We start from the raw sequence: 26,641 nt of genomic DNA on the forward strand, positions 1-26,641 counted from the left end.
GAGTACTGGGAGCCCAGAGCAGTGCCGAGGACCTGTTGCCTCCACCCTGGGGATGGATGGATCCATTGAGGAGGCAAGCACACCTGTAGACTGGGATGTTGATTGATGCTTGCCTGGCCCAGAAGTAGGTATGAAGGCGGCCTGAGGCTGAGCTGCTATAGGCTGGCTGCTCCAGCTACCCTTTTGATTGGACTATGGTGGAGGACACAGGCTGTCCAGGTCACTGCTCTGCCCCTGGGAGCTCACACCAGAGTCGCACTGAAGGAGCACTATGTTCTGAGGGGAGATTCAGGGACAGTTTCATAGGTGCTGATGTTTGAAGAATGGAGAATTTTGATAATGGAGAATTGAAGGAAGGGTATGTAATGCTGAGGGGAAATAGCTGAATAAAAATTACGGGTGTTTTAGGGGCAGCAAAGTCAAGAGGGTTGCAGTTTGGGGTCTGCAGCGAGAGCTAGTGGCCGGTGTCAGTGCAAGGTATTTGGGGTCCAGGCCAAGGAGAGTTTTAAGTACCAGGTGAAGGAGTTGAAACTCCTATAGGTGACTTAAGTGGTGAGACTGGGCCATTGCCAAAGCTGGGCTGGGAGAGAGGATTATTGGTGGTATGATGGGTCTGAGGCTGAAGACCAAGTGCTGTCTGTCCCTGTCTGGCTGTGTGAGCTTGGGCCGGTCACCACCTCTTTTCCTCCTGTTTCCTGTTAACAGCGCAACAGGGATAGCTCCTGTCACACACGCAGGGCTTAATGAACTGTGTGAAAATGCTTTACAAGCTGAAATTGTGCAAGTGTTTTGACTCGATTTCACTGAAAATTTATTGATCAACAAATGCCATCGGCCAGCCCTGTGCTTGGGGCTCCTGTGCTTATCTCAGGATATGCGGTAACTGAAAGGAAGAACAGCCCAGAGGCTTTTGCCAGGTTTGACTAAAATGATGGGGCCTGAAGCTTTGCCTGGCTTTGTCTTCTGGCCCCTGCCCTAGGGTCCCCTCTGTTTCTGCTCGCAGCCCCTGCTGCCTTTTTATCTATTCTCTCCAGGGACCCCTCCTCGCTGGTAGTCTTCTCCAGACATACCTATGGTTGGAATGTGCCCAGCAGCCCTTGTGAGAAGGCAAAGCTGTGGGCTTGCCTCCAACTTCCTGTTTTTTCAGTGAGTGGCTTTTCTGCCAGCCCAAGACACTTGAAGATACATGTCACCCTGGCACAGGCTGAGGGGCTGTCCCCTACGTCTTTCCCACACCGGTGACAGCTGCACTTTATCTGAGCAGTGGGCTTCTGCTGGCCTTCCCCTGCTCCTGTGTCACACAAGTACAGCTGGGATCTGCTGCTTCCTCAGCTAAGTTTGATTCCAAGTTCGGGGGGGCTGGCGGGTGGCCTATAACTGCCCTGGAGAATTGGCCGTGGTTGTCAAGGTCTGGGACCTGACCGGGGGAGGCACCTCCACTTGACCTTGCGGGGGGAGGCGGGGTGCACTTGTGAGCCTGGCCACCCGGTATCTTCACCCACTGGTCCAGGAAGGACTGAGCAGAGGCTAGGACCCCAGCGACAGCCCTGCCTCCATCCTGATCCTCTGGCTGCAGCACATCCAAATACGATGCTTGGGTTGGTATAGACCGCGTGGGCAGAATGAAAGATGCAGCCAATGCAACCCACTCTGACCTGTCTTCCTCTTTCATAGAGCCACTGGCATAGAAATACTTCTTTTCCCTTTTAAGGTTTATGAGAAGAACGGTGCAAGGGTATTGACGAGGCCTCTGTGTGAGCCTATTGGAGTGACAGTGACTGTGACGAACCAGAAGGTGTGTGCCCTCGAGAAGGGGGGCAGCCTCCATGCAACCCAGGCATCCCTGCTGGGTGGGAAGGACCACCCAGGATTACCAAGCTTCCGCTTTTTCAAGAGAAGCTGGGCATCTAGGTTTTAATGTAGAATCTCCTAGTGTAAAAACATTGGCAACCCACTGCTTAGGGGACACAGCTTCTGTCAAGGGTGACAGAAAAATCTGGAAATGGATAGTGGCGGTGGTTGAACACGAATGTCATTTAATGTCACTGAATTAAAGTGAAATGTAAAAAATGAAATAGCAAATGTCTTGTTACATATTTATTTACTACAATTTTAAAAAATGGCAACCAATTGAAATTTCTTAGAGTATTGGGTGGACTGGGTCACAGACTGTGGCTCACCAGTTTGTACCCTCTGCACCAAGAGAACGGTCTCTGCTTGTCTCTTGCACCAAGACAGGCTAGAGAGGGAGCAGGGAGGGTCCCTTTTCTCCCAGCCAGTGGCTCCGCTGACGTTCGTTCACTCCAGGGCTGGGAGGCTACCAGCGGGCCCTTCACACCTCCGAGTGCTCTGAGCTGACACTGGCAGAAATGGAAGGCACAGTCCATTCATACACTGTCCATGTCTCTGCTCACAGCACCTGGAATCAACTCTTCAGTGTCTTGGCATCCAAGGACAGGTGGCAATTCCTTTCCAGGGGCTAAAGCAGACCCTTCCCCCTCAAAAAACCACATACCCCAAATTCTGGGGCCCGGAGTCTCAGCCTTGAGCAGAACAGATGCCCTCGGCCTGTTGTAATGGTGATGCACATCCAGGCACAGATTATGTGTGGACCTTAAAAACACCGGATTTCAGCAGAAAGGGAGTCACAGGATAGAATAAAAATTTACAGAATGGGCATCCCAGAACCTTGCTTTATCCATCTCACGAGTGGAGTGAGTCCTAGTATCATTGGGCCGGTATTCCGCTATCTTGCCAGAGATGTTAAAATTAGGTTGGACAGCCTCATCCTTAACAGCAGCAGTTAAAGCCTAACTTATTTCTGAACTATATGCTCCCCAGCTCTGGATACCCGAGAGGTCCAAGGCAGCAACAAGCTTCTCCTGCCAGCCCGCAGCTCCTGCCCCGGCCCGTGCTCCCCCGAAGCCCATGTTCATCTGCAGCCCCCTATTTGTGGACCCTTGGCACAATGAACAGACCCCACCTGTCCGGGCTAATACTGGTCCAAGAGCATCCCCTCTCCGGGGCTGGGCGCAAGGTGCCAAGTCTGGTACAAAGATCCTGGACTCAGTCACGCCCTCTTTCTGCCACTGAGAACCAAAGCCAGCCGCCGTGGAGTCGGCCCCGCCCCGTGGCAACCCGCACACGCGCCAGCGCGGAACCGCGCTCCACGGGGTTGTCAATGGCTGATTGTTCGGAAGTAGATCACCAGGCCTTTCTTCTGAGGCACCTCTGTTTGGACTTGAACCTCCAACCTTTTGGTTAGCTGCCAACTGGGTTAACCATTTGGACCACCCAGGGGCTCTGTTGAAAGGGGCCGATATACTGACTTCCTGTGGCAATTCCCAGGGAGCTTGGGATCCTGCCTGCATGCAGAGTCCCAGCCCATGGCCAGTTCCTCCCCTCAAGGACACCACACTTGCGCTTCCTGGAAAACCATTTTAATTAGCTTACACAAGCAGCAGAGGGGGAGATGCAGATGCTGGGCCAGAAGGCTGTGCTTTTAGAAGCAGCCAGGTCTCCCTCCCGGCTCCAGACAGGATTAGCAGCAGCTCCAGGAGGCTCTGGGCCTCCGACAGCAAAGGAAAAAGAAAGTGACCCCCAAAAAGCCGACAGGTGAGGCGGGGGAGAGCAGCAGATAAGTGCGGGCGGAGTGTGGAGCCCCGAAAGAGGCTGGCAGAGGCGCCACCCAGCAAGCCCTCTGGCCCACGGCTATCCTTAAGGCTGGGGTGGGGCAGAGCTGGTTGCCACAGAGAAGAGGTGAGAAGTCTGGCCTGCAAGCCCCAGGGAAAGGGCAAAGGCACTGGGGCAGCCGTGGATAGCCTCCATATCAAACAAGGCCAGCCAGGCAGCTTAGGAGCCTTGGGCTCTCTGCAGGCTCCCATCTCCGCTAAGCCCAGAGGCATCTCCCAGGCCAGAAATTAGAGCCAAAGCCCCACTCCCAGCCCTGCCCCCCTGCAGCCTACAGATGGGGGGCTGGGTCAGTGTGGGGACAGGCCCACCGCCAGCTCAGTGGCAGTTCTGACAGCTGGGGTGGCAAGGAATCCCATTCACCCGGCAGCGGCAGCCCCCACTGTTGTCTCCTGGGCCCTAGAGGATGGGGGAAGAGAAAACACGTCAGGTGGTACAGACGGAGTGCCCCTGTGCGGCCCCACATGTCCCCAAAGCAGGCCACTCTCCCACTCAAAACCTTTGCTCCTGCAGGTGCTTCTTCTCAGCCTCACTCCCTGGTAGAGGCAGTCATCAAGGTGTCCTCTGGGCTCCCATCACACCCGCCATAACCCAGCCTCACCCTGCACACCCCTAGACCCAGAACAGGGCCAGGATCTGCCAGAGCTTTGAGATTCTGGCTCACAGCACGCTGCTGCATGAGAGGGAAGCTTCCTCTGCTTCCATCTGCCTTAGCATCCGCCTGTACATAACAATGAGCCCCCAGTTCCAGGGACACACCCCTGACAATGATGGCTGCCATTTATGGGAAGCTCACCATGTGATAGGCACCCCACTAAACACTTGTCTAATACTTGGTTCTGACACGAACCCTGAGATAACGCTGCTATCGTCCCCATTTTACACATCTAGAAACTGAGATTGAAAAGTGAGAACAGTCTGGTCACACAGCCAGTACATGCCAGAGCCACGAACCCAGGCCACCTCTGACTCCAGACTGAACCATTAATCGCTGTCCTCCAGGGCAGGAGTCAGCAAACTGTCCGTAAAGGGCCAGGCACTGTGATGCCTGTGAAACGCAAAAGCAGCAGACACTGTATAACGAATGAGTGTGGCTGTGTGCCAATAAAACTTTACTTGTGGATACTGAAATTTCAATTTCCTATAATTTTCAGGTCGCAAAATATTACTTTTCTTTCAATATTTTTAAACCATTTAAAAAAGTAAACACAAAAACATTTGTAGCTTGCTGGCCATACAAAAACAGGTGCTGGATGGATTTGGCCCCCAGGCTAGTTTTCCAATTCCTACCCTAGGGCAGTGGAAACCCTGGTAGAGTAGTGCTTAAGTGCTATGGCTGCTAACCAAAGGGTCGGCAGTTCGAATCCGCCAGGCACTCCTCAGAAACTCTATGGGGCCGTTCTACTCTGTCCTATAGGGTCGTTATGAGTCGGCGGAATCGACTTGACAGCACTGTGTTTGTTTTTTTTTTTTTGGTACTCTAGGGCAAAGAAGCCCTGGTGGCACAACGGCTACGTGCTCAGCTAACCAAAAGGTCGGCAGTTCGAAGCCACCAGCCACTCCGTGGGAGAAATGACCTGGGGATCTGTTCCCATAAAGATTACAGCCTAAGAAACCCGACAAGGCAGTTACACTCTACCCTATAGGGTCGCTATGATTCCGAATCAACTCGATGGCACACAACAACTCCAGGGCAAGGAGTCCCAGGTAGCACCAACGGTTAAGTGCTCAACTACTGGCCGAAAGGTTGGCTGCTGGAACCCATCCAGTGGCGCCTCGGAAGACAGGCCTGGCGATCTGCTTCTGAAAGGTCATAGCCTTGCAACCCTATGGAACAGTTGTACTCTACACACACGGGGTCGCCGTAAGTCGGAATGCACTAACAACAAAAATTCTAGGGCAAGGCCCACAAGGACACCCTCCTCACACGCTCTGAAACCATCTGCTCCAGGGGACTCACCCCCGGGCCCCAGCGAGGGCCCTTGGTGACCCAGCAGATCTCGGTGTGGCAGAGGGTGCAGCGGATCCAGTCACAGCCATCCTTCTTCTGCACCACGATCCGGCACTGTGGGCAGTGCATGGCCTCACCCTGCTGCAGCATCACCTGGGTGGGCAGAGTGCACACTGACCCGGGGCGGCCCCCACGCTGACCCGGGATGGAGCGCACAGTGACCCAGGGAGGCCCCCACGCTGACCCAGGGCGGTCCTCACGCTGACCTGGGGCGGCCCCAGCCACCCAGCCCAGCCCAGCCCCTCCCCACAACAGACAAACGTTGAAGTCTCTCTTCTTGTACTTCTCCACACAGGCTGACTGTGTCCAGCCTCCACTCCCTTATTCCTCCCTCCACCCAGACACTCTCCGGGCTCATCACCTCCTGATCCCCTGTCCCACACCCAATCTGCCCTGGATGGAAGCGACAGCGGAAACGGGGGTCAAAGCTTCCAGGGAGGTGTGAACCGCAGCCCTTCTGACCAGCCCCTCTCAGCTAGTTCCTAGAACACAGTCCCTGGTCCTGCCTCACCTTCAGCATCTCCGTTGTTTGCCGGGCAGCGATGTCGTTCTGAGCCCGCAGGGCCAGGTCGTCCTGGTACTCCTTGCAGTTCATCTGCTCGTGGATGGCCTGCAGGGAGTAGGTGCTCGATGAGAAGCTTCCCCAGGGGGTGAAGCTGGGAGAGGGGAGGGGCAGAGCAGGCACTTAACGCCTCCAGATGTTGTCACCGACACAGGGCCCTGCGTGGTAAACCAGACACCCATTTTACAAAAGGGGCCCTGAGGCCCAGGAAGTGAAGCCAGGGTTGTCACATATGATAATATACACCTGTGTGTTCAAGCACTGATGGGCACACAAACCGCTACCCACCTCCCCCCTAGGCTGCAGCCCCTCAAGACTCTAAGACGGAGACTGTTCCCGCCACATGAGAGACTGGGCTCCAGGATGCCTAAGTACTCCTTACTGTTCATGGTCAACTTGAAAGTGATGGAGGCCAGTCAGGCTCAGTCTGCATGAGGATCAGAGCACGTTCAGGACAGGGGCTGAAATGGTCTGGGCCAGGGCTGGGGCTTGGTCTATGACCAGGACTGGGGTCCATGAGAGGTCAGAGCTGGGGCTTGGTCCAGTGCCAGGCTCAGTGCAGGGCCGGGGTTAATGCTCAGTCTGGTGCTGGGACTTGGTCTGGGTCAGGGTTAGGACTCAGTCTGTGGGGCCAGGACTCAGACCAGGGTCAGGGCTCAGTACGGGGCTGGGATGTAGTCCGTGATTGGGGCCAGGGTTGGGCTCGGTCCAGGGCCAGGACTCAGCCTGGGGTCAGGGCTCAGTCCAGGCTTAGGCTTAGTTCAGGGTCTGGTCTGGCTCTCTCACTAACACACAGCCCTAAATCACCACCACCAGGCCAGTGTCCCAGCTCCACTCTCAGGACAGCAAGCACTGAAGAACTGCACGCTCTGGCAGGGTGACCAGGCAGAGTGGGTCCCCACCCCACCTTGCAGAGGAGGCAGTTGACGTGGAAACACACGGGACAGGTGAACTCGTTGACGTCATCCTCAAAGAAGCACCAGCCCTTGCAGTCAGGGGTCTTGCAGTGGTAGCTGAGGGTACTGCGGTTTTCAGCAATGGAGATGCCTAGGTCCAGAAATCGCTGGTATTCCTCAGGGGTCAGCAGCTGCCAAGAGACCAAGTTCTTGTCACTCAGCGCTCAGAACCCCCAATATAGTGCCATCCATCATCGCCACTAAACATCCTCCAGGGAGACCCCCAACCCACAAACTCCATCTCAGCCCCAGGCTCTTTCTTCACGTAATCTTCACATTGTTTTAAAAACTCTATTCAAAAATTGAACACTCAACATCATTAGTCATTAGAGAAATGCAAACCCAAACCACAATGAGATACCAATTCACTCCTACTAGGATTAAAGGGAAAAAAAAAAAAAAGACCAGAAAATAACAAGAGCTAGGAAAGATGTGGAAAAACTGGAATGTCAAATGGTAGCCACCGTGGAAAACAGTAAGGCAGTTTCTCAAAAAAGCTAAACAGAACTACCATGTGATTTAGCAATTCCACTCCTAGGTATAAACCCAACAGACATGGAGGCAGTGACTCAGACAGACACATGTGCACCCGTGTTTATCGCAGCATTATTCGCAACAGCCAAAAGGCGGAAACAACCCCAGCGCCCATCAACAGACGAACAGACAGACAAGGTGCGGTACAACCACACCACGGCACGCTACGCAGCTCCGAAGAGAAATGCGCTGCTGATACGTGCCGCCACAGGGATAAACCTGGAGAATGGTACGCTGAACGAAGTCAGTCGGGCACAAAAGGACATACGTTATATGATCCCACTCATATGAAATATCTAGAATGAGTAAATCCATGGAGACAAAAGATGAGTGGTTAGCAGGGGGTGGGGAGAAGGGAGAACAGGGAGTTAAAAAAATATATTTTGTCCAAAAAATAATCATAAGCAATGGCTAGAACCCATCCCACGTCTAGGAGCGGGTCTGAAGAAAACACCACCTAAGAAGGGAGAGGCACGGTTCCCTGGAGCATGACTTAAAAAACCAAGAAACTGGAGTTTATGAGAGAAGGAATATAAACAGGACATATGCCACGGACATTTGTAATAATCTTTTAAAAATTTCTGTAGCAAAGTAACAAAAGCTGTTGCATCTGTGCTGGTTACGATGAGGTAAAAATCCTGCCTACATTCCGTGTCTTGACTGGGTGGTGGTCATGTGAGTTACAGTTGTCAGAACACATCCAACTGCACACTTACAATGAGTTCATTTTACGTGTGCAAAGTATACCTTAGAAAGTTGATTAAAAAGGGGAAAAAAAAAATCATGTCTGCCCAGAGACACTGAAGAGAACAGGAGAAAATGCTACTGGGGATCTCCTGGGATGGAGGGGGACGGGTATTTTGGGTTTTTTTTCCCCCTGCTCTGGCTCTATGTGAGTTAGGCATGCATTTTGTAAAAACAACCTCACTGTGTTATACTGCCGACCCCCACCCCTTTCTCTCTCTGCCACATCTGACCATTTTCTAAGGCTTGGGCCAACAGCCCCCCAACCCCAATCACTCTGCTGCCCTTCCAGGGAAACCCTGGGCCCTGCTGTCCCTTGGCATGAACTCTGGTCCCATCACAATGTCCCTTGGCAAGGGTGGGCTACACAGGAAAACCCAGGGTGCCAGGACACATGCAATGACTCTCTCAGGGCCCCTCCAGGCCAGAGCCAAGAGGTATCCAACCCCCTAGATCTTCCTCTCTCAAAATCCCACGTATGACAGATAAAATGGGGCTGCTCTTGGTGAAAGGGGTAGGAGTCCCCAAAGTCCTACCCCTTTAGTCTCCCCTTCTCACCTGAAGTAGAACCCCCTTTCAGAATCCCTTGGGGCTCCAGGAAACACTTGGTGAAGTTGGGGGAGAGTCTGAGGAGAAACGGAGTCATGGGAGACAGACAGAAGTGACAGGGAGAAACAGGGGGTGTTGTATATGTGTCTGTGGGCGTCTCCCACTTGGACCTCAGCCACCTCCAACCCCGACTCCACGTTCTAGCCTAGGAATCCCGAGATGCCCAGTTTTGGGAAGGCCACTTCCCAACAGTTTAAAAATCATGAATCAAAAGGAAGGTGAGGATGGTTGTACAACTTCAAGGATGTGACGAATGTCAGTGAATTGTACAAGGAGAAACCGTTGAACTGGTGTATGTTTTACAGTGAATATTCTCAACAACAATAAAATTACATAAAAAAAAAAACATGAATTAAAACCAACAGTCCACCTTTCAGATGGGGAAACAGAGGCCCAGAGAAGGGAAAGGCCTTGCCCAAGATGACGGGCAGTCACGGTGAGAACTTGATAATAGTATCACTAACAACAGTGGCAAACACACACGCAGACACGTATAGCACTGAGGTAGGCTGCCGCGATTGTGGCTACAGTTTGTTCATTTGTTCATGCCTGCCGATTCCACGCCCTTGTGTTGTTCCCTCCCACAGAGTCTGGCTATGAGCTTGGGACTTGCTTGGCCAAGAGCAAGCTGGACAGCAGCTAGCATGAATTAAGAAGAGACACGGAAGGGAAGGTGGGTGTGCACTGGGGCTTCCTCTCTTGCTGCTCTTGGAACACGACGGCACCCTGAGGTGAGCACACCCTGGCCAGCCTGCTGGTGGATGAGCCCAAAGTGGAGAGAGGCCCAATCATCCCAGCCATGGCAGCTTAGGCCCTCACAAACCAGTCCAAGGAGATCCACCAGCTGAGCCAAGACAAGACCAGCTAGGCCCAGACCAGAAGAACCATCCAGCTAAACCCAACCCAAATTGCAGAATTATGAGCTAAATAAACAGCTTGTTTTTTCTAAGCCACTGAGTATGCAGTGATTTATTACATAGCCAAAGCTAACTGATGCACAGGTGTGTACTGTGTCTGGCACGACTCTAAGCTCTTTACACAAATCCTCTCCTCTAATCTTTGCAACCCGGGAAACAGAAACCAACTCTAACCAAGATGAGAAAACTGAGGCACAGAGAGGCTAAGTACCTGACTTGAGGACACACAGCCAAGCCATGTGTCTCCAGAGCCCCCTCTCTCTTAACCACTCTGCTGCCCTTCCTTCACAGGGTGTTTCTTTATTCCCTACTTCTCCCAGTTCCCGTCTTGTTCACTGCTTGGGCGCCCAGCACCCCACACAGAGAAGGTTCTTGATAAATGTCTGTTGCCTAAGACCAGCTCTCCAGTCAGTTCCCGCCTGCCAGCTCAGGGCCCAATCCCCTGGCCCAGGGACATCCTGCCCACCCCAGATCTTACCGCTCGAATCTCCCTCTCCAGCAGCTTGCCCGAGCACGAGTAGGTGTTGTCAATGAAGGGGCAAGAGACCTCCGCCTCCTGGCTGTTCCGGATGGTGCCCTGCAGGCACTCCCTGAGGGGGGCAGTGTTGGGGTAGGGGGTTAGGGTCATCCAAACTCACCCACCACATGGTAACGCCTGATCTCACAGGGCTTTCTCAGTCACCATCAGGTAGGCTTTTCTCTCAATCCCCCCTTCCTGCCTACCAAGCCATCACCAAGGCTTCCACTTCTGTCTACCCCCACTGCTACCACCCAGGCCAGGCAGCCACCATCCCTTGCCGGGTAACTGCAATAGCCTCACTGGGTTCCCAGCAGCCACCCTGCTCCTAGAGTCTATTCTCAATGCAGCAGCCACATCCTTCCCCAGTAGCCTCCCATCTGTCCAGATGAAACCAGAATCTCTCACTGCGGCTCACAGGTGCTCCATGACAGATGCTCTATGTTGTGCCCCTCTGTCCTCATCTCTCACCACCTACCTCCCATCTGTCCATGCTCTGGTCACCTGGCCTCCTTGCTCTCCGTAAACAGGCCAGGCCCACGCCCACCTCAGAGCTTCCTCCCCACCCTCCTTCACTTCCTTCCGCCCTCTGCTCAAATGTTACCTCCTAGGGGCTTTCCACTCTGTAACACACGGGGTCACCGTAAGTCAGAATCAATTCAAAGGCAATCGGTACAGGGACTTCCCTGACTACCCTATGGGAATAGGTGGCCTACTGTTCTACTACCTAGCATTTGACACCATTTACAATGATACCAATCAGTCGTTACTTGACTAGCATCGGCCTCTCCATTGAAATATAGGCTCCAGGAGAGAGAAACAGGACCTTTTTTGTTCACTCCTGGGTCCCCAGTGCCTAGCACTTTCTGGCACCCAGGGCTGCTCAACATCTGCTGTGGTGAAGGAGCCCGTGTTCTCAACAGCTCAGGATGGAAGAACCACAAGAAGAGGCTCAGAAAGAGGCAGGATACCCCCCAGGCAGGAAGTGGGAGACCTCTGCATGGCCAGGTTTGGTGGTTAAGGGTGCAGGCTCTGGAGCCTGAGTGCCTGGGTTTATGTCTGGACTTCTAGTCTTAGGAGCTGTGTGGCCTTGGGCAAGTTGCTCCGTCTGTCGGTACCTCACACTCCTCATCTGCAAATCGCAGAACAGAGCCTACTTTGCAGGTTTTTGAGGGTGGGCAGGCACACAGGGCCCCACTCACTTCCAGCTCTTGGTAAAGGACGGCTGGGATAGATGCTGCACTGCAGGGGGGTGGAACTGGGGGCCATACCTGCAGAAGGCATGCAGACATTCCCGCAGCACCACTGCCTCGCTGGGCCCCAGCACCGAGTAGCACACTGGGCACTCGGTGGGTTCTGCGTTCAGCACCAGGCTCCTCTGATCCAGCTGGACATGCTGCAGGTAGTTCCCTTCCTGCTGCTGCTGCTTCCGCTGGGCACACGGGGTGGGCCGTGGGGTGGGTCAGCCAGGGGGCAGCACCAGGGACATGGTCAGGGGCTGGGGGCTAGGTCAGATGGGTTGCGGGGGACAAAGCTCGGAGATATTCAGGATTCCAGGGTGGTGGCCAGGCGGTAGGCAGGAGCAGGTGCGGCTGGGCTGGGACGAGTAGAGCTGAGCCAGGCAGGGAGGCAGCACAGCCAAGGGCAGGGGCCAAGCCAAGGGCAGGGGTGGGCTGGGAGGGGTTGGATTGGGGCTGCAGCCCAGGTTGAGACAGGAGAGGGAGGGAGAGAGGGATGGTGGAAGGAAAAGGAAGAGGGCCAGGACCCTAGGGGGGAGTCAGGGGCAGCTGGGGCCGGGGACAGGGGTGGAACCAGGTCAGGGTGACAGAGCAGGTCAGGGGTCGGGAACGGGGCATCAAAATTAAGAAACGGAACGAGGTGGGGAGGGGAAGGAGTCAGGGCCAAGGTTGTAGATGGGACCAAGAGTGGGTCGTGGTCAGAGGGGGGCAGGGGCAGGTATGAGCCCAAAGGGAATGCAGGGGGAGATGGGGGGCGTGAGATCAGAATGGGGGAACACTCAAGGTCTAGAATTTGTGTAGATCGGTGTACATGTGGTGATCCATGTGCATGGTGGAGCCAGACAGTAAGCGGGGTCAACAGAAGAACTAGATGGCGTCTGGCTACAACCGATGACCGCCCTGACAGGGAAACACAACAGAGAACCCCTGAGGGGGCAGGAGTGCAGTGGGATGCAGACCTCAAATTCTCGTAAGAAGATCAGGCTTAATGGTCTGACTGAGACTAGAAGGACCCCAGAGGTCATGGTCCCCAGACCTTCTGTTAGCCCAAGACTGGAACCATTCCCAAAGTCAACTCTTCAGACAGGGATTGGACTGGACTATGGGATAGAAAATACTGGTGAAGAATAAGCTTCTTGGATCAAGTAGACTCATGAGACTATGTAGGCAGCTCCTGTCTGGAGAGGAGATGAGAGGGCAGAGGGGGTCAGAAGCTGGCCAAATGCACTCAAAAACACAGAGTGGAGGGATGGAGTGTACTGTCTCATTAGGGGGAGAGCAACTAGGAGTGTATAAAAAAAAAAAATTGTGCTATAACAAAAAATAAATAATAATTTTTTTTTTCATAAATTTCTCTATGAGAGACTGACTTGATTTGTAAACCTTCATTAAAGTACAATAAAAATTAAAAAAAAAAAAAAAAAAGGAAGTGGGGTCAACCCTCCAGGAAGCCATGAGAGACTGGGGTCAGGGTCACAGGAGGTTAGGGGTTGGCCCATGGCCAGCGAAGAGAGCCAACAAGGGTCAGTCATAGCGGGGTCCAGGGTGAGTCACAGCCCAGTGGAGCAGGAATTAGGTCACAGGCAGATGAGGGGTGGTGGATGGGGGTCTGAGCTGGGGCCCAGTCAGGGTCAGGCCAGGGTGTCAGGGTCACAGCCAGCCACACTTGTGTGCATAACCGGTGTGTATTTCAAAGTCCAATGGAGTCACATCCCATGTGGCGGGGAGCATGTGAACCCTGGATGTGTGTTGGGAGGGGTCTAAGCAACAGGATAACCTCCGGGAGAGGGTGGGTCAGTCAGTACAGGGTCACCTTCAGGGGTGTGATCATGAGGGAAAAACGGCTTGTGAAATATCTTCCTTCCTGGCCTAAGTCTCCCCGGTGCAGTCTCCAGGTGTTTGTCCAGGGACTTCCGCACCCACCTGCTGGTACTGGCGCAGTGCCTCCTCCTCGCCGGCCAGGCGCGCTCGCTCCTCCTCATCGGGCTGGTACGAGGCAGGTACCTGGTAAGCCTCTGGCCGCGCCCGGCAGCACATCTCGCAGCCGGGCCGTGTGGGCTTGTTGATGAAGGTGCAACCCGGGCACTGCCAGCCCACCTGAGAGCAGAGCAGCTATAAAGGGGCAGAGCGGGCTGGGGGGGACGCGGGGTGGGCTGGGGGGTGCGGGGCAGGCTGGCGAGGCTGGGGCGGGCTGGGCGGGGGCACCCACTGAGGCAGCTTACCGGTAGGGGCTCAGGGGCAGCTTCTGGCTGTCCCCGCCCAGGCTCCTGGGATGCCCCGGGCTTGGGGGCAGCTGGCTCCAGGGGGCCCCTTGGCTGCAGCATGAGGTCCTTGAAGCCCAGATCTGCAGAGGTGCGTGAAGAGGGTGGCAGACCCAGGTGGCCCGCCCACACCGCTTGCTCCCTGAGCAGAGTTCACACCCCTCACAGACCCCATCTTCCACCCTCTCTCTCCTCCCTGGAGTTGTCTCCAGCTCTGTCCTGCCAGGTGGGCTCAGAGGCCCGCTGCACACCCTGGCTTCCAAATATCAGAGTCCCTACTCCACCTATGAATGCTCCTGTATCCTTTCGGCTTAAAAAATTCTGCCCAAAAAAATGGCCTCCTGTGCCTCCAGAAGTGACGCACCTAGAGGGACAACAGCACTTCTGAGGTATTCCTGCCAAGGATACCAAATCTGAACCCATTCATAAGGAAGCATCGAACAATCCCAAATTGTAGGGCATTCTACAAAAACAAAGATAAAAGCCGTCCTGGACTCTTCAAAGTGCCAATGTCATGAAATCAAGGGAAATCTGGGGAGACCAAAGATTGAAAGAGACTACGGAAACATGGGAAACCTGGTGGCACAGTGCTTAACCACTACAGCTGCTAACCAAAAGGTAGGCAGTTTGAATCCACCAGGTGCTCCTTGGAAATCCCATGGGGCAGTTCCACTCTGTCCTATAGGGTCGCAATGAGTCGGAATCAGCTCCATGGCAACAGGTTAACTGGTCACAGAGACATGGGAGCTGAAATGTCATGTCTTTTGCTATAAAAGACATTAGTGAGACAATAAGAAAAATCTGAATAAGATCTGTAGATTAGTATCAATGTTTCTTCAATTAAAACTTTTTTTTTTTTAAATACACACTGAAATATTTAGGAGAGAGGGACCTCACGTATACACCATACTCTTAAAATATTTCATATATGGAGAAAGAGAATGATAAAGCAAGTATGGTAAATGTTAATCACAGCTGGTAAACAGCAGAGCCAGGACGGAATTCAGCCCCTCTTCCCCATGCTGGCTGTTCCTGAAATATGGTCTCCTGAAATGACTCCTCCTGAGGTGGCGTATGTCCTCTCTTCCCACTACGGATAAAGTCTTCTGGGTGAGGCCCCGACTGACAGCCTGTGTGCTCTGTCCACTCTTGCCCTATGACCTCAGGTGAGCCCGGAGGGATTCCCCTCTGAGTCCTGTGTTGCTCAGGGGCACAGCCTCACCTTCTAACATCCGCAGCTGCCGCTCTCGCTGCAGCTCTTGGGGATTGAGTGAGGTGTTGCAGCCTGATAGCAGATAGAGGTAGGCACTGTCCCCATCCCGCCGCACCCCATGGGAGTGCAGGGTTTCCTGGTCTCTTGTCAACCGCTGCCCAATCACCCACCTCTGCAGGGCTGGTGGGAAGCCATAGTCCAGGAATACCTGGCAGGGGGCACCAAGAAAGGGTGAGTGGGAAGGGAAGACCAGAGCGGAGAGAGGTGGAAGCAAAACGAGACACCTCTATTCTGATTTCTCCCTTCGGCCCCCTCACTCACCATGTCCTTGAGGGAAGCCATTGTCATGTCAGGGCGCACTGTGAGCCAGATGGTGACCGTGCGCATCTGAGCATCCTCCACGCTCACCCAAAGCCTGCACGGAGCAGAGGTAGGGGCAAGGGCTCTGGTCACAACTCCACGCTCAGCCACCAGCTATAAACATGTATGTGTTTGCACACATGTGTATACACATGTGCATATATGCACACATCACACCCTCAGGCTAGGTTAAGGGTCTCCCCTGGGTTCCCATACCCTGTGTTTCCCTGTTTATTAGAACCCATGGCTTAAGCCCTGCCAATGGCTTTATCATAGCCAAACCAAACCAAACAATGTAAATGGACTAAATGCTCCAATCAAAAGGCAGAGAGTGCCAAAATTGTTTTTAAAAAATGATCCAACTATATATTGTTTACAAGAGACACACCTTAAACCCAAGGACATAAATAGGTTGAAAATGAAAGGAAGGGAAAAAAGTATTCCATGCAAATAACCAAAAAGAGAGCTGGGGTGGCAATCTGAATATGAGACAAAGGAGACTTTAAAACAAAATGTTAGAAGAGATAAAGATGGACACTATATAGTAATAAAAGGGTCAATTAATCAAGAAGATTAAATAATCATAAATATTCACGACCTAAAACACTGATAGAATTGAAGGGAGAAATAGATAGCACTACAAAAATAGTTGCAGACTTCAGTACACGATTTTCAATACCGGACAGAACATCCAGAAAGACGATCAACAAGGAAACAAAGGACTTGAATGACACTACAAACCAACTAGACTTAACAACACATACATAACATTCCACCCAAAAACACCACAACATAACATTCCATTCCAGTGTACATGGATCATTCTCCAGGACAGAACATATGTTAGGTCACAAAGCAAGTCCTGATAAATTTAAAAAGACTGAAATCATACAAAGTATGTTTTCTGGCCCACAACGGAATGAAGCTAGAAATCAGTAACAGAAAAAAAACCTGGAACATACACAAACATATGGAGATGAACAATACACTATTACACTACTGTCATGGATTGAATGATGTCCCCCCAAAAATGTGTGTATCAATTTGGCCGGGCCATGATTCCCTGTATTGTGTGATCTTCCTATATGTTGTAAATCCTGCCTCTATGATGTTAATGAGAGAGGATGGGTGGCAGTTGTGTTAGTGAGGCAGGGCTCAACCTACGATTGGAGTGTGTCTTGAGGCAATCTCTTGAGACATAGAAGAAAGAAGCGAGGAGAGAGACGGGGGGCTCATATCACCAAGAAAGCAGCACTGGGAGCAGAGTGCATCCTTTGGACCTGGGGTCCCTGCACCTGGGAAGCTCCTGGACCAGGGGAAGACTGATGACAAGGAATCTTCCTCCAGAGCTGACAGAGAGCCGTTCCCAGGAGCTGACACCCTGAGCTTGGACTTGTAACCTACTAGACTACGAAAGAATAAATTTCTCTTTGTTAAAGCCATCCACTTGCAGCACTTCTGTTACAGCAGCACTAGATGACTAAGACAACTACCAATGGGTAAAGGAAAAAAATCAAAAGAAAAATCACAAATTTCTTAGAGTCAAATGAAAAGGGAAGTACAACATACCAAAACTTATGGGATGCAGCAAAGGCAGTACTTAGAAACTTAAAGCAATAAATACCTATATGAACAAAAAAGAAAGATTTCAGATCAACAGCCTAACTCAACAACTCCAGGAAACGAGAAAGAGAGGAGCAAACTAACCCTCAAAGTCCTTTTGAAATTAAATAAATAAATAAATAATATTAAAAACAGAAATAAATAAAATTAAAAACAGAGAAGCAATAGAATCAATAAAACCATAAGCTGGTTCTTTGAGAAGATCAATAAAACTAACAAACCTTTAGCTAGACTGACAAGGAAAACAAGAGAAAAGTTACAAACAAAGAAACTAAAAAAAGAAGAGGGGGCATTACAACTGACCCAAAAGGAATAAACAAAATTATGACAGAATGTTATGAACAACTGTAGACCAAGAAACTGGACAACCCAGATGCAATGGGCAAATCCGTACAAGCACACAACCTACCCAAACTGACTCAAGAGGAAATAGAAAGTCTCAACAGACTCCTAACAAACGAAGAGATCGGATCAGGAATCAAAAACCTCTCAACAAAAAAAAGTTATGGACTAGATGGCTTCACTGGGGAACTCAACCAAACATTTAGAGAAAAACTGACACCAATACTCTTTAAACTCTTCCAAAATACAGAGAAGGAAGGAATACGTCCTAATTCATACTGTGAAGCAAATATAACCCTGATACCCCAAGGCACTGGGTTCTGGGTGGGTACACCAACTAAAAAAAGACATCACAAGAAAAGAAAATTACAGGCCAATATTTCTTATCAATATAGCAATACTAGCAAACAGAATCCAACAGCATATTAAAAGAGTCATATACCATGACCAAGTGAGATTTATTCCAGGAATGTAGGGATGGTTCAACATTAGAAAATTAATCAATGTAATACTCCACATCAATAGAACAAAGGAAAAGAACCACATGATCATCGCTATAGTTACAGAAAAAGCATTTGATAAAATCCAACACCCTTTCCTGATGAAAACCCTAAACTGGAATGGAAAGGAAATTCCTCAATATGATTCAGGGCATATATGAAAAGTCAACAGCTAACATTACACTTAATGGACAAAAATCGTTGAAATCGGGAACAAGACGAGGGTGCCGGCTCTCGCCACTTCTATTCAATATTGTATTAGAAGTCCCAGCCAGAGCAATGAGACAAGAAATAAAAGCTACCCAGGCTGGAAAAGAAGATGTAAAACTATTCGCAGATGATATAGAAAATCCCAAAGAATTCACAAGAAAATTTCTAGAGCTAACAGAGGAATTTAGCAAAGTTGCAGGGTACGAGGTCAACAAATAAAAATCAGCTGGGTTTCTATACACCACCAATGAGAAATCTGAGAGGGAAACTAGGGAAACAAATTCATTTACAACAGCATCTCACTTCCCCCACGCATCTGTCAGTTTGTCGTACTGCGGGGGCTTGCTTGTTGCTGTGATGCTCGAAGTTATGCCACCGGTATTCAAATACTAGCTGGGTCACCTACGGTGGACAGGTTTCAGCTGAACTTCCAGATTAAGAGAAACTAGGAAGAAGGACCTGACGATCTAATTCTGAAGAGAATGACCCAGTGAAGACCTTATGAATAGCACTGAACACTGTCTGATGTAGTGCCAGAATATGAGCCCCCCAGGTTGGAAGGCACTCAAAATACGACTAGGGAAGAGCTGCCTCCTCAAAGTAGAGTCGACCTTAACGACATGCATAGAGTCAAGCTTTTGGGACCTTCATCTGCTGATGTGCCATGACTCAAAATGAGAAGAAACAGCTGCAAACATCCAAGAATAATCAGAAGGTGGAATGTACAAAGTACTCATCTAGGAAAATTAGAAATCATCAAAAATTAAATGAAATGTATAAACACAGATATGCTAGGCATTACTGAGCTGAAACGGACTGCTGCTGGCCATTCTGAATTGGACAATCATATGGTCTGCTATGCCAGGAATGACAAACTGAAGAGGAATGGCGTTGCAATCATTGTCAAAAAGAACATTTCAGGATCTATCCTGAAGTACAACACCGTCAGTGATAGAATAATATCCATATGCCTACAAGGAGACCAGTCAATACAACTATTATTCAAATTCATGCACCAACCACTAGGGCCAAGATGAAGAAACTGAAGGTTTTTACCAGCTGCTGCAGTCTGAGACTGATCGAACATGCCATCAGGGTGCTTTGATAGTTACTGGTGATTGGAATGTGAAACCTGGAAACAAAGGAGGATCTGTAGTTGGAAAATTGTGGCTTTGGTGATAGAAACGATGCCAGAATAGAATTTTGAAATACCAAGAACTTCTTCATTGCAAGTATCTTTTTTCAATAGCATAAATGGCTACTATACACATGGACCTCACCAGACTGAACACATAAGAATCAAATCGACTACATCTGTGGAAAGAGACGATGGAAAAGCTCAATATCATCAGGCAGAACAAGGCCAGGGGGACGACTGTGGAACAGACCTTCAATTGCTCATATGCAAGTTCAAGGTGAAACTGAAGAATTAGAAGAAGTCCACGAGCGCCAAAGTATGACGTTGAGTATATTCCACCTGAATTTAGAAACCATCTCAAGAATAGATTTGACGTGTTGAACATTCACCAAGGGCCAAATAAGCTGTGGAAAGACATCATACTTGACAAAAGCAAGAGGTCGTTAAAAAGATAGGAAAGTAAGAGAAGACCAAAATGGATGTCAGAAGAGACTCTGAAACTTGCTCATGAACATCGAGTAGCTAAGGCAAATGGAAGAAATGATTAAGTAAAAGAGTTGAACACAAGATTTCAAAGGGCGACTTGAGAAGACAAAGTATTATAATGACATGTGCAAAGACCTGGAATTAGAAAGCCAAAAGAGAAGAACACACTAAGCATTTCTCAAGCTAAAAGAAATGAAGAAAAATTCAAGCCTCAAGTTGCAATACCGAAGGATTCTACAGGGAAAATATTAAAAGACGCAGAAAACATCAAAAGAAAATGGAAGGAATACTACAGTCATTATACCAAAACGAATTGGTCGCGTTCAACCCTTTCAGGAGTAGCATATGATCAGGAACTGATGGTACTGAAGGAAAAGGTCCAAGGCATCAGCATCAGGAATTGACAGGATACCAATTGAGATGTTCCAACAAACAGGTGCAGTGCTGGAAGTGCTCACTCATCCATGCCAAGGAATGCGGAAGACTACTACCTGGCCAACTGACTGGATGAGGTTCGTTATTTATGCCTATTCCAAAGACAGGTGATCCAACCGAACATGGAAACTATCAAACAATATCATTATCATACACAAATAAAATTTTGCTAAAGGTCATTCAAAAGCGGGTGCACCAGTACCTCGACAGGGAACTGCCAGAAAACACAGGCCAGACTCAGAAGAGGACACACAACCATGGATACCACTGCTGATGTCAGATGGATCCTGGCTGAAAGCAGATAATACCAGGAAGACATTTACCTGTGTTTTACTAACTATACAAAGGCATTCAACTATGGGGATCATAACAAATTATGGATAACACTGAGGAGAATGGAAATTCCAGAACACCTAATTGTGCTCATGAGAAACCTGTACATAGATCAAGAGGCAATTGTTCAAACAGAACAAGGGGATACTACATGGATTAAAGTCAGGAAAGGTGTGTGTCTGGGTTGTATCCTTTCACCATACTTATTCGATCTGTATACTGAGCAAATAATCTGAGAAGCTGGACTGTATGAAGAAGAGTGGGGCATCAGGACTGAAGGAAGACTCATTAATAACCTGCATTAAGAAGACGACACAACCTTGCTTGCTGAAAGTGAAGAGGACTTGAAGCACTTATAAAGATCAGAGACTAGAGCCTTCAAAATGGATTGCACCTCAACATACAGAAAAGAAAAATTCTTAAACAACTGGACCAATAAGCAACATTATGATAAATGGAGAAAAGACCGAAGTTATTGAGGGTTTCATTTTACTTGGATTCACGATCAACGCCCATGGAAGCAGCAGTCAAGAAATCAAAAGACACACTGCATTGGGCAAATATGCTGCAAAAGGCCTCTTCAAAGTGTTAAAAAACAAAGATGTCGCCTTGAAGACTAAGGTGCGCTTGACCCAAGCCATGATGCTTTCAATCACTTCGTACTCATGCGAAAGCTGGACAACGAATAAGAGAGCCTGAAGAGGGAACTGATGCCTTTGAATTGTGGTGCTGGCAAAGAATATTGCCAAAAGAACAAACAAATCTGTCTTGGAAGAAGTACAGCCAGAATGCTTCTTAGAAGCAAGGATGGCGAGATTATGTCTCACGTACTTTCAACATGTCGGGAGGGATCAGTCCCTGGAGAAGGATATAGTGCTTGGTAAAGTGGAGGGTCAGCAAAAAAGAGGAAGACCTTCAACCAAATGGACTGACACTGTGGCTACAACAAAGGGGTCAAGCCTAACAACATTTGTGAGGATGGCTTCCTTCTGTTGTACCCTGGGTCACTGTGAGTCGGAACTGACTCAATGGCACCTAATAACAACTCCTCTCCTCACTTATTGACTATCTTGTTATCTGACACTTCACGTTTACATCAATAGCAAAAATATCAACTATACAACTGTTTCGTGCATTACCAACATACGTCTGGCAGTAAGGAACACCAAGGTGCAAGGCAAGAGTAACGGAGGCTATGATGCTTAAGGTTATGTGTCAAATTGGCTGGGCCATGATTCCTATTGGTTTGGTAGACATGTAATGGTGTGATCTGGCAGTTATGTAATGACGTAGTCATCCTCCATTTTGTGATTTGATGTGGTCATCCTCCGTTTTCACATAATGACCTGGCCTTGAGAAACTAACCATGCTGCTAAGTGAGGAGTAGGTGTACCTAGGAATAAATCTAACTAGAAATGTGAAGGACTTAATACATTGAAAACTATAAAATATTGCTGAAAAAAATCAAAGGACACTTAAACAAAGGGAAAGATGTTCCATATTCATGGATTGGAAGACTCAATATTGTTGACATGTCAATATTATCCAAAGCAATCTACAGATTCAATACAATCTCAATCAAAATTCCAACAGCCCTCTTTACGGAAACAGAAAAACCAATCCTCACCGAGTCCAGCACAACTAGATGGCGCCCAGCTACCACCAGCTACTGCTCTGACAGGAATACAATAGAGGGTCCCAAACAGAGCTGAAGAAAAATGCAGAACAAAATTCAAACTCACAAAAAAAGACTAGACTTACTAGTCTGACAAAGAATAGAGAAACTCCCTAGAGTCTGGCCCCAGACAGCCTTTTAACTCAGTACTGAATTCACTCCTGAGGTTCACCCTTCGGCCAAAAATTAGACAGGCCCATAAAATAAACAATAATACACACAGCTCAATTATGTATACAAGACTAAATGGGCACATCAACTCAGGGGAAAGGATGAGATGGCAGGAGGGAACAGGCAAGCCGGAAGAATGGAAACGGGGAACCCAAGGTTGAGAAGGGGAGAGTGTTGACACATTGCGAGGATGGCAACCAAGGTAACAGAACAATATGTGTATTAATTGTTGAAGGAGAAACTAATTAGCTCTGTAAACCTTCATCTAACACACAGTAAAAAAAAAAAAAAACCACCAACCCTCATCTTTATATGGAACGGCAAGAGGCCCCAAATAGCTAAAGCAATGCTGAAAGAGAAGAACAAAATAGGAGGACTCACACTTCCTGATTTTAAAACACACTACACAGCTACAGGAGCTCTGGTGGCACAGAGGTTAAGAGCTATGGTCACTAACCAAAAGGTTGGCAGTTTGAATTCACCAGCCACTCCTTGGGAATCCTGTGGGGCAGTTCTACTCTGTCCTATAGGGTTGCTGTAGGTTGAAATTGACTCAACAACAATGGGTTAGGTTTTTTTTTTTAAATACTGCTACAGTAATCAAGCAGTCTGATACTGGTATAACAACAGACACATAGACAAATGGAATAGAATTCAGAGTCCAGAAATAAAACCACACATCTACGGTCAACTGATTTTTGACAAGGGTGCTAAAGTCCATTCGATGCTGAAAGAAGAGTCTCTTCAATAAATTGTGCTGGGAAAATTGGATTTCCACAGGCAGAAAAATGAAACAGGAACACACCTTATACCATATGCAAAAACAAACTCAAAATGGATTCGAGATCTAAACGTGCAAACTAAAACCATACAATTCTTAGAACAAACAAGCAGGGGCAATACTGTCAGGCCTAGCTTTCAACAATGAATTATCTAACATAATAACAAAAGCACAAACAGCAAAGGACAAAATAAATAAACGGGATGTCATAAAAATTAAAAACTTCTTCATCAAAAGACTACCAAAAACATGAAAAGAAAAGCTACCAACTGGGAAAATATCTTCGGAAACTACACATCTGACAAGAATCTAATAACCAAAATATATATAAAACTTCAACAACTTAACAACAAAAACACAAATAACCCAATTATAAAACGGGCAAAGGACTTGAAAAGGCATTTCACCAAAGAGGACATTCAAGTGGACACCAAACACATGAAATGATGCTCGGCGTCATTAGCCATCAGAGAGATGCAAAAAGAGAGGTTTACCCTCCACTTTTGCCACATGAAAAGTTTTTGAAATACAAGAAACAAGAAGAGGTGACTCTGATACAAGAGAATGAGAGACAACTAATAAGAAATTGAAAGACAGCTTGATCATAACCCTTAAAATGTTCTTCAACCAACAGGGAAACATAAAAGTGCATACAGCTTCAATTCTTGCCTTTCATGAGGGTGACCCCGGTTCAATTCCTGGCCAATCCACCTCCCAGCACAGCAACCACCCATCTGTCAGTGGAGGCTTGTGTCAAACAGGTTTCAGAGAAGCTTCCAGATAAGACGGACTAGGAAGAAAAGCCTGGTGATCTACTTCTGAAAATCAGCCAATGAAAACCCTATGGATCACAATGGTCCAATCCACAACCAATCACAGGGATGGCGGAGGACCAGACAGCGTTTCGTTCTGTTGTACGTGGGGTTGCCATCAGTTGGAGGCCAACTCAGCTAGCAACACTATTTATTCCACAGTGAATACGACTACCAAAACCAAAGCACCGCAAATGCTATTTTAGTGAAGTGACATTTTTCAAATCCACCTAGAGGCAAAGCACAGAAGCTTGCATTATACTTAGAAAACAAAATTTAAAAGCTATTCCCTTAACACTAACAAGTACAAAAAAAAAAAAAAATCCAGCTGGAGCCCTCTTCCATAGTGTCATCAGAATCAGTGGGTAGTCAGTCAATCAGAGAATTGGTCAAAGTGAAGAAGGCAAAAACAGGGGCAGACAAATCTTAAACACTAAACTTTAACTCACGAGCTATGAATGCACGTTCGTCAGCCAACATCTAGGTGACAAAGGCCAACGGCTTTTCTTAGAGTGTAAGTCTGCTGACTGGAGTTTCCCGCGGTTTTTTTTTTTTGTATGAACCACATGCATAATGCATCGTCTATGATTTCCAGCTTCAGTTTTTTTTACACTGCAGCCAACACTTAAGACACTCTCAAAGTATCTGAATACAGGATCCTTCTGAATTTTTACCATATTTTTTACAACTCTCTCACCCTAAAGCACGCTTGGCTGCTAACCGAAAGTTGACGGTTCAAATTCACCTAGTGGCTCCACAGGAGAAAGACCTGGGGATCTGCTTCCATAAAGATTACAACCTAGAAAGCCCTTTGGGGCAGTTCTGTTCTGCCACATGGGGTAACAGTGAGTCAGAATCGACTCAAGGACGCCTGACAACGCCACCCTGAAGTGAGAAGTTTTTTTGATGACTTGCTTTTATCTTGTCTTTCTAAGCAATCAACTTTGCTCTCTAAGAAACAGTTTCCTTTTAGGACTAAGGTTTTATTAAGTACTGAGGGGGGTAATTAAATTATTATAATAACAGGTACAACTGGTATAAACAGATTAGGGAGCAAACTCGACCAGCTGCTGGTAAGCACCTGCTCCACTAGTGAACACCAAGAAGAGCAGATCTGCAAAGGGGCCTGCTGGCCCAGAGCCTCTCAAAAGGCAGATTCCAACGCAGCCTGCCTGAGGAGGGGCTGCTGATTCATGCACAACACTTTGAGTAGCAAGATGCTGGCTGATCTTGTACACCATGCTGTGGGCAGCAGTATGTTCTACAGAGGAACCTATATTCGGGGAATCAAGTGGAGGTCAACTAGGAGAGCTTCTACTATACTAAACAAAAATCAGGAAGGCAGGAAAAGGAAAGGCGGGAGATGAGTATGCTAAATTGCTCATCTTTTGCAACAAGAAGTCTATACATACTGTCTTTATGTTGTTATATCAAAAAATAGATATGTAAGTACGTTATTTAAAAATCAAATGGCCAGTTGATCTACAGATTCAATGCAATCCCTATCAAAATCCCAGCTGACTTCTTTGCAGAAATTGACAAGATGATCCTAAAATTCATATGAAAATTCAAAGGACTTATAATAGCCAAAACAATTTTGAAAAAGAATAAAGTCAGAGGTCTCACACATCCCAATTTCAAAACTTACTACAAAGCTACACTAGTCAAAACAGTGTGGTATTGGCACAGGACAAACCTATAGATGAAAAGAATAGAAATAAGAGTCCAGAAGTAAACCCTCACATTCAGGTCAATTGATTTTTGACCAGGGTGCCAAGATGATTAAGTGGGGAAAAAATGCTTTCAACAATGGTGCTAGGACAACTAGGTATCCACATTGAAAAGAATGAAGTTTGATCCCTTCCTCACACCATACATAAAAATTGACTCAAAATGGGCCAAAGACCTAAATATAAGAGCTAAAACTATAAAATTCTCAGAATAGAGGAACAAATCTTCACAACCTTGGATTAAGCAATGGTTTCTTAGATATGACACCAAACGCACAAGCAAAAAAGAAAACAGATAAACTGGAAATGATCAAAATTAAAAACTTTTGTGCTTCAAACAACACCATCAAAAAGTGAAAAGACAACCCACAGAATAGGAGAGAAAATATTCGCAAATTATATAGCTGATAAGGAATTTGTTCTAGAATATAAAAAGAACTATTATGAACTCTTACAACTTTAAAAGACAAATAGCCCACTTAAAAAATGGGCAAAAGATCTGAATAGACAGTTCTCCAAAGAAGACATACAAATAGCCAATAAGTACATGAGAAGATCCTCAACATCATTAGCTGTAAGGGAAATGCAAACCAAAACCACAGTGACATACCACTTCACACCCACTAAGATAGCTATATAATTTATATATATTTATATAATTTATATATAAATTATATAGCTTATCCAGCCAAATATTAACATTTTACCACAGGAGAAAAAGAATGATGAAAACAAAGCAAACACGGTAAAATGTTAATATGTGGAGAATCTGGGTAAAGGTACATGAGGATTC

The 26,641-nt window shown here is 47.9% G+C and overlaps 1 protein-coding gene across 7 annotated transcripts in view; it reads right to left on the reverse strand.

Moving 5' to 3' along the window:
* Positions 1 to 3,424: 3,424 nt before the first annotated feature.
* RBCK1 (RANBP2-type and C3HC4-type zinc finger containing 1) overlaps positions 3,425 to 26,641 on the reverse strand; it is a 28,938-nt gene continuing 5,721 nt past the window's right edge. For 4 of the 7 annotated variants that reach the window (XM_064275917.1, XM_064275913.1, XM_064275912.1 and 1 more), the window contains 10 exons: positions 15,574 to 15,667; positions 15,262 to 15,460; positions 14,001 to 14,122; positions 13,702 to 13,890; positions 11,812 to 11,972; positions 10,502 to 10,613; positions 7,171 to 7,350; positions 6,213 to 6,311; positions 5,651 to 5,794; positions 5,148 to 5,517 (listed from right to left, as the gene is read on the reverse strand). In XM_064275917.1, coding sequence (XP_064131987.1) covers positions 5,419 to 5,517; positions 5,651 to 5,794; positions 6,213 to 6,311; positions 7,171 to 7,350; positions 10,502 to 10,613; positions 11,812 to 11,972; positions 13,702 to 13,890; positions 14,001 to 14,122; positions 15,262 to 15,460; positions 15,574 to 15,667 — 1,399 coding nt within the window. In that variant the 3' untranslated portion in view covers positions 5,148 to 5,418. Of the gene's footprint in view, positions 4,090 to 5,147; positions 5,518 to 5,650; positions 5,795 to 6,212; positions 6,312 to 7,170; positions 7,351 to 10,501; positions 10,614 to 11,811; positions 11,973 to 13,701; positions 13,891 to 14,000; positions 14,123 to 15,261; positions 15,461 to 15,573; positions 15,668 to 26,641 lie in introns of those variants that run through there. The other 3 variants (XM_003411630.4, XM_064275915.1, XM_064275914.1) reach the window with 3 other exon arrangements.

The sequence above is a fragment of the Loxodonta africana genome, chromosome 24, assembly GCF_030014295.1.
Source record: "Loxodonta africana isolate mLoxAfr1 chromosome 24, mLoxAfr1.hap2, whole genome shotgun sequence".
In the NCBI taxonomy this organism is placed as follows: Eukaryota; Metazoa; Chordata; class Mammalia; order Proboscidea; family Elephantidae; genus Loxodonta; species Loxodonta africana.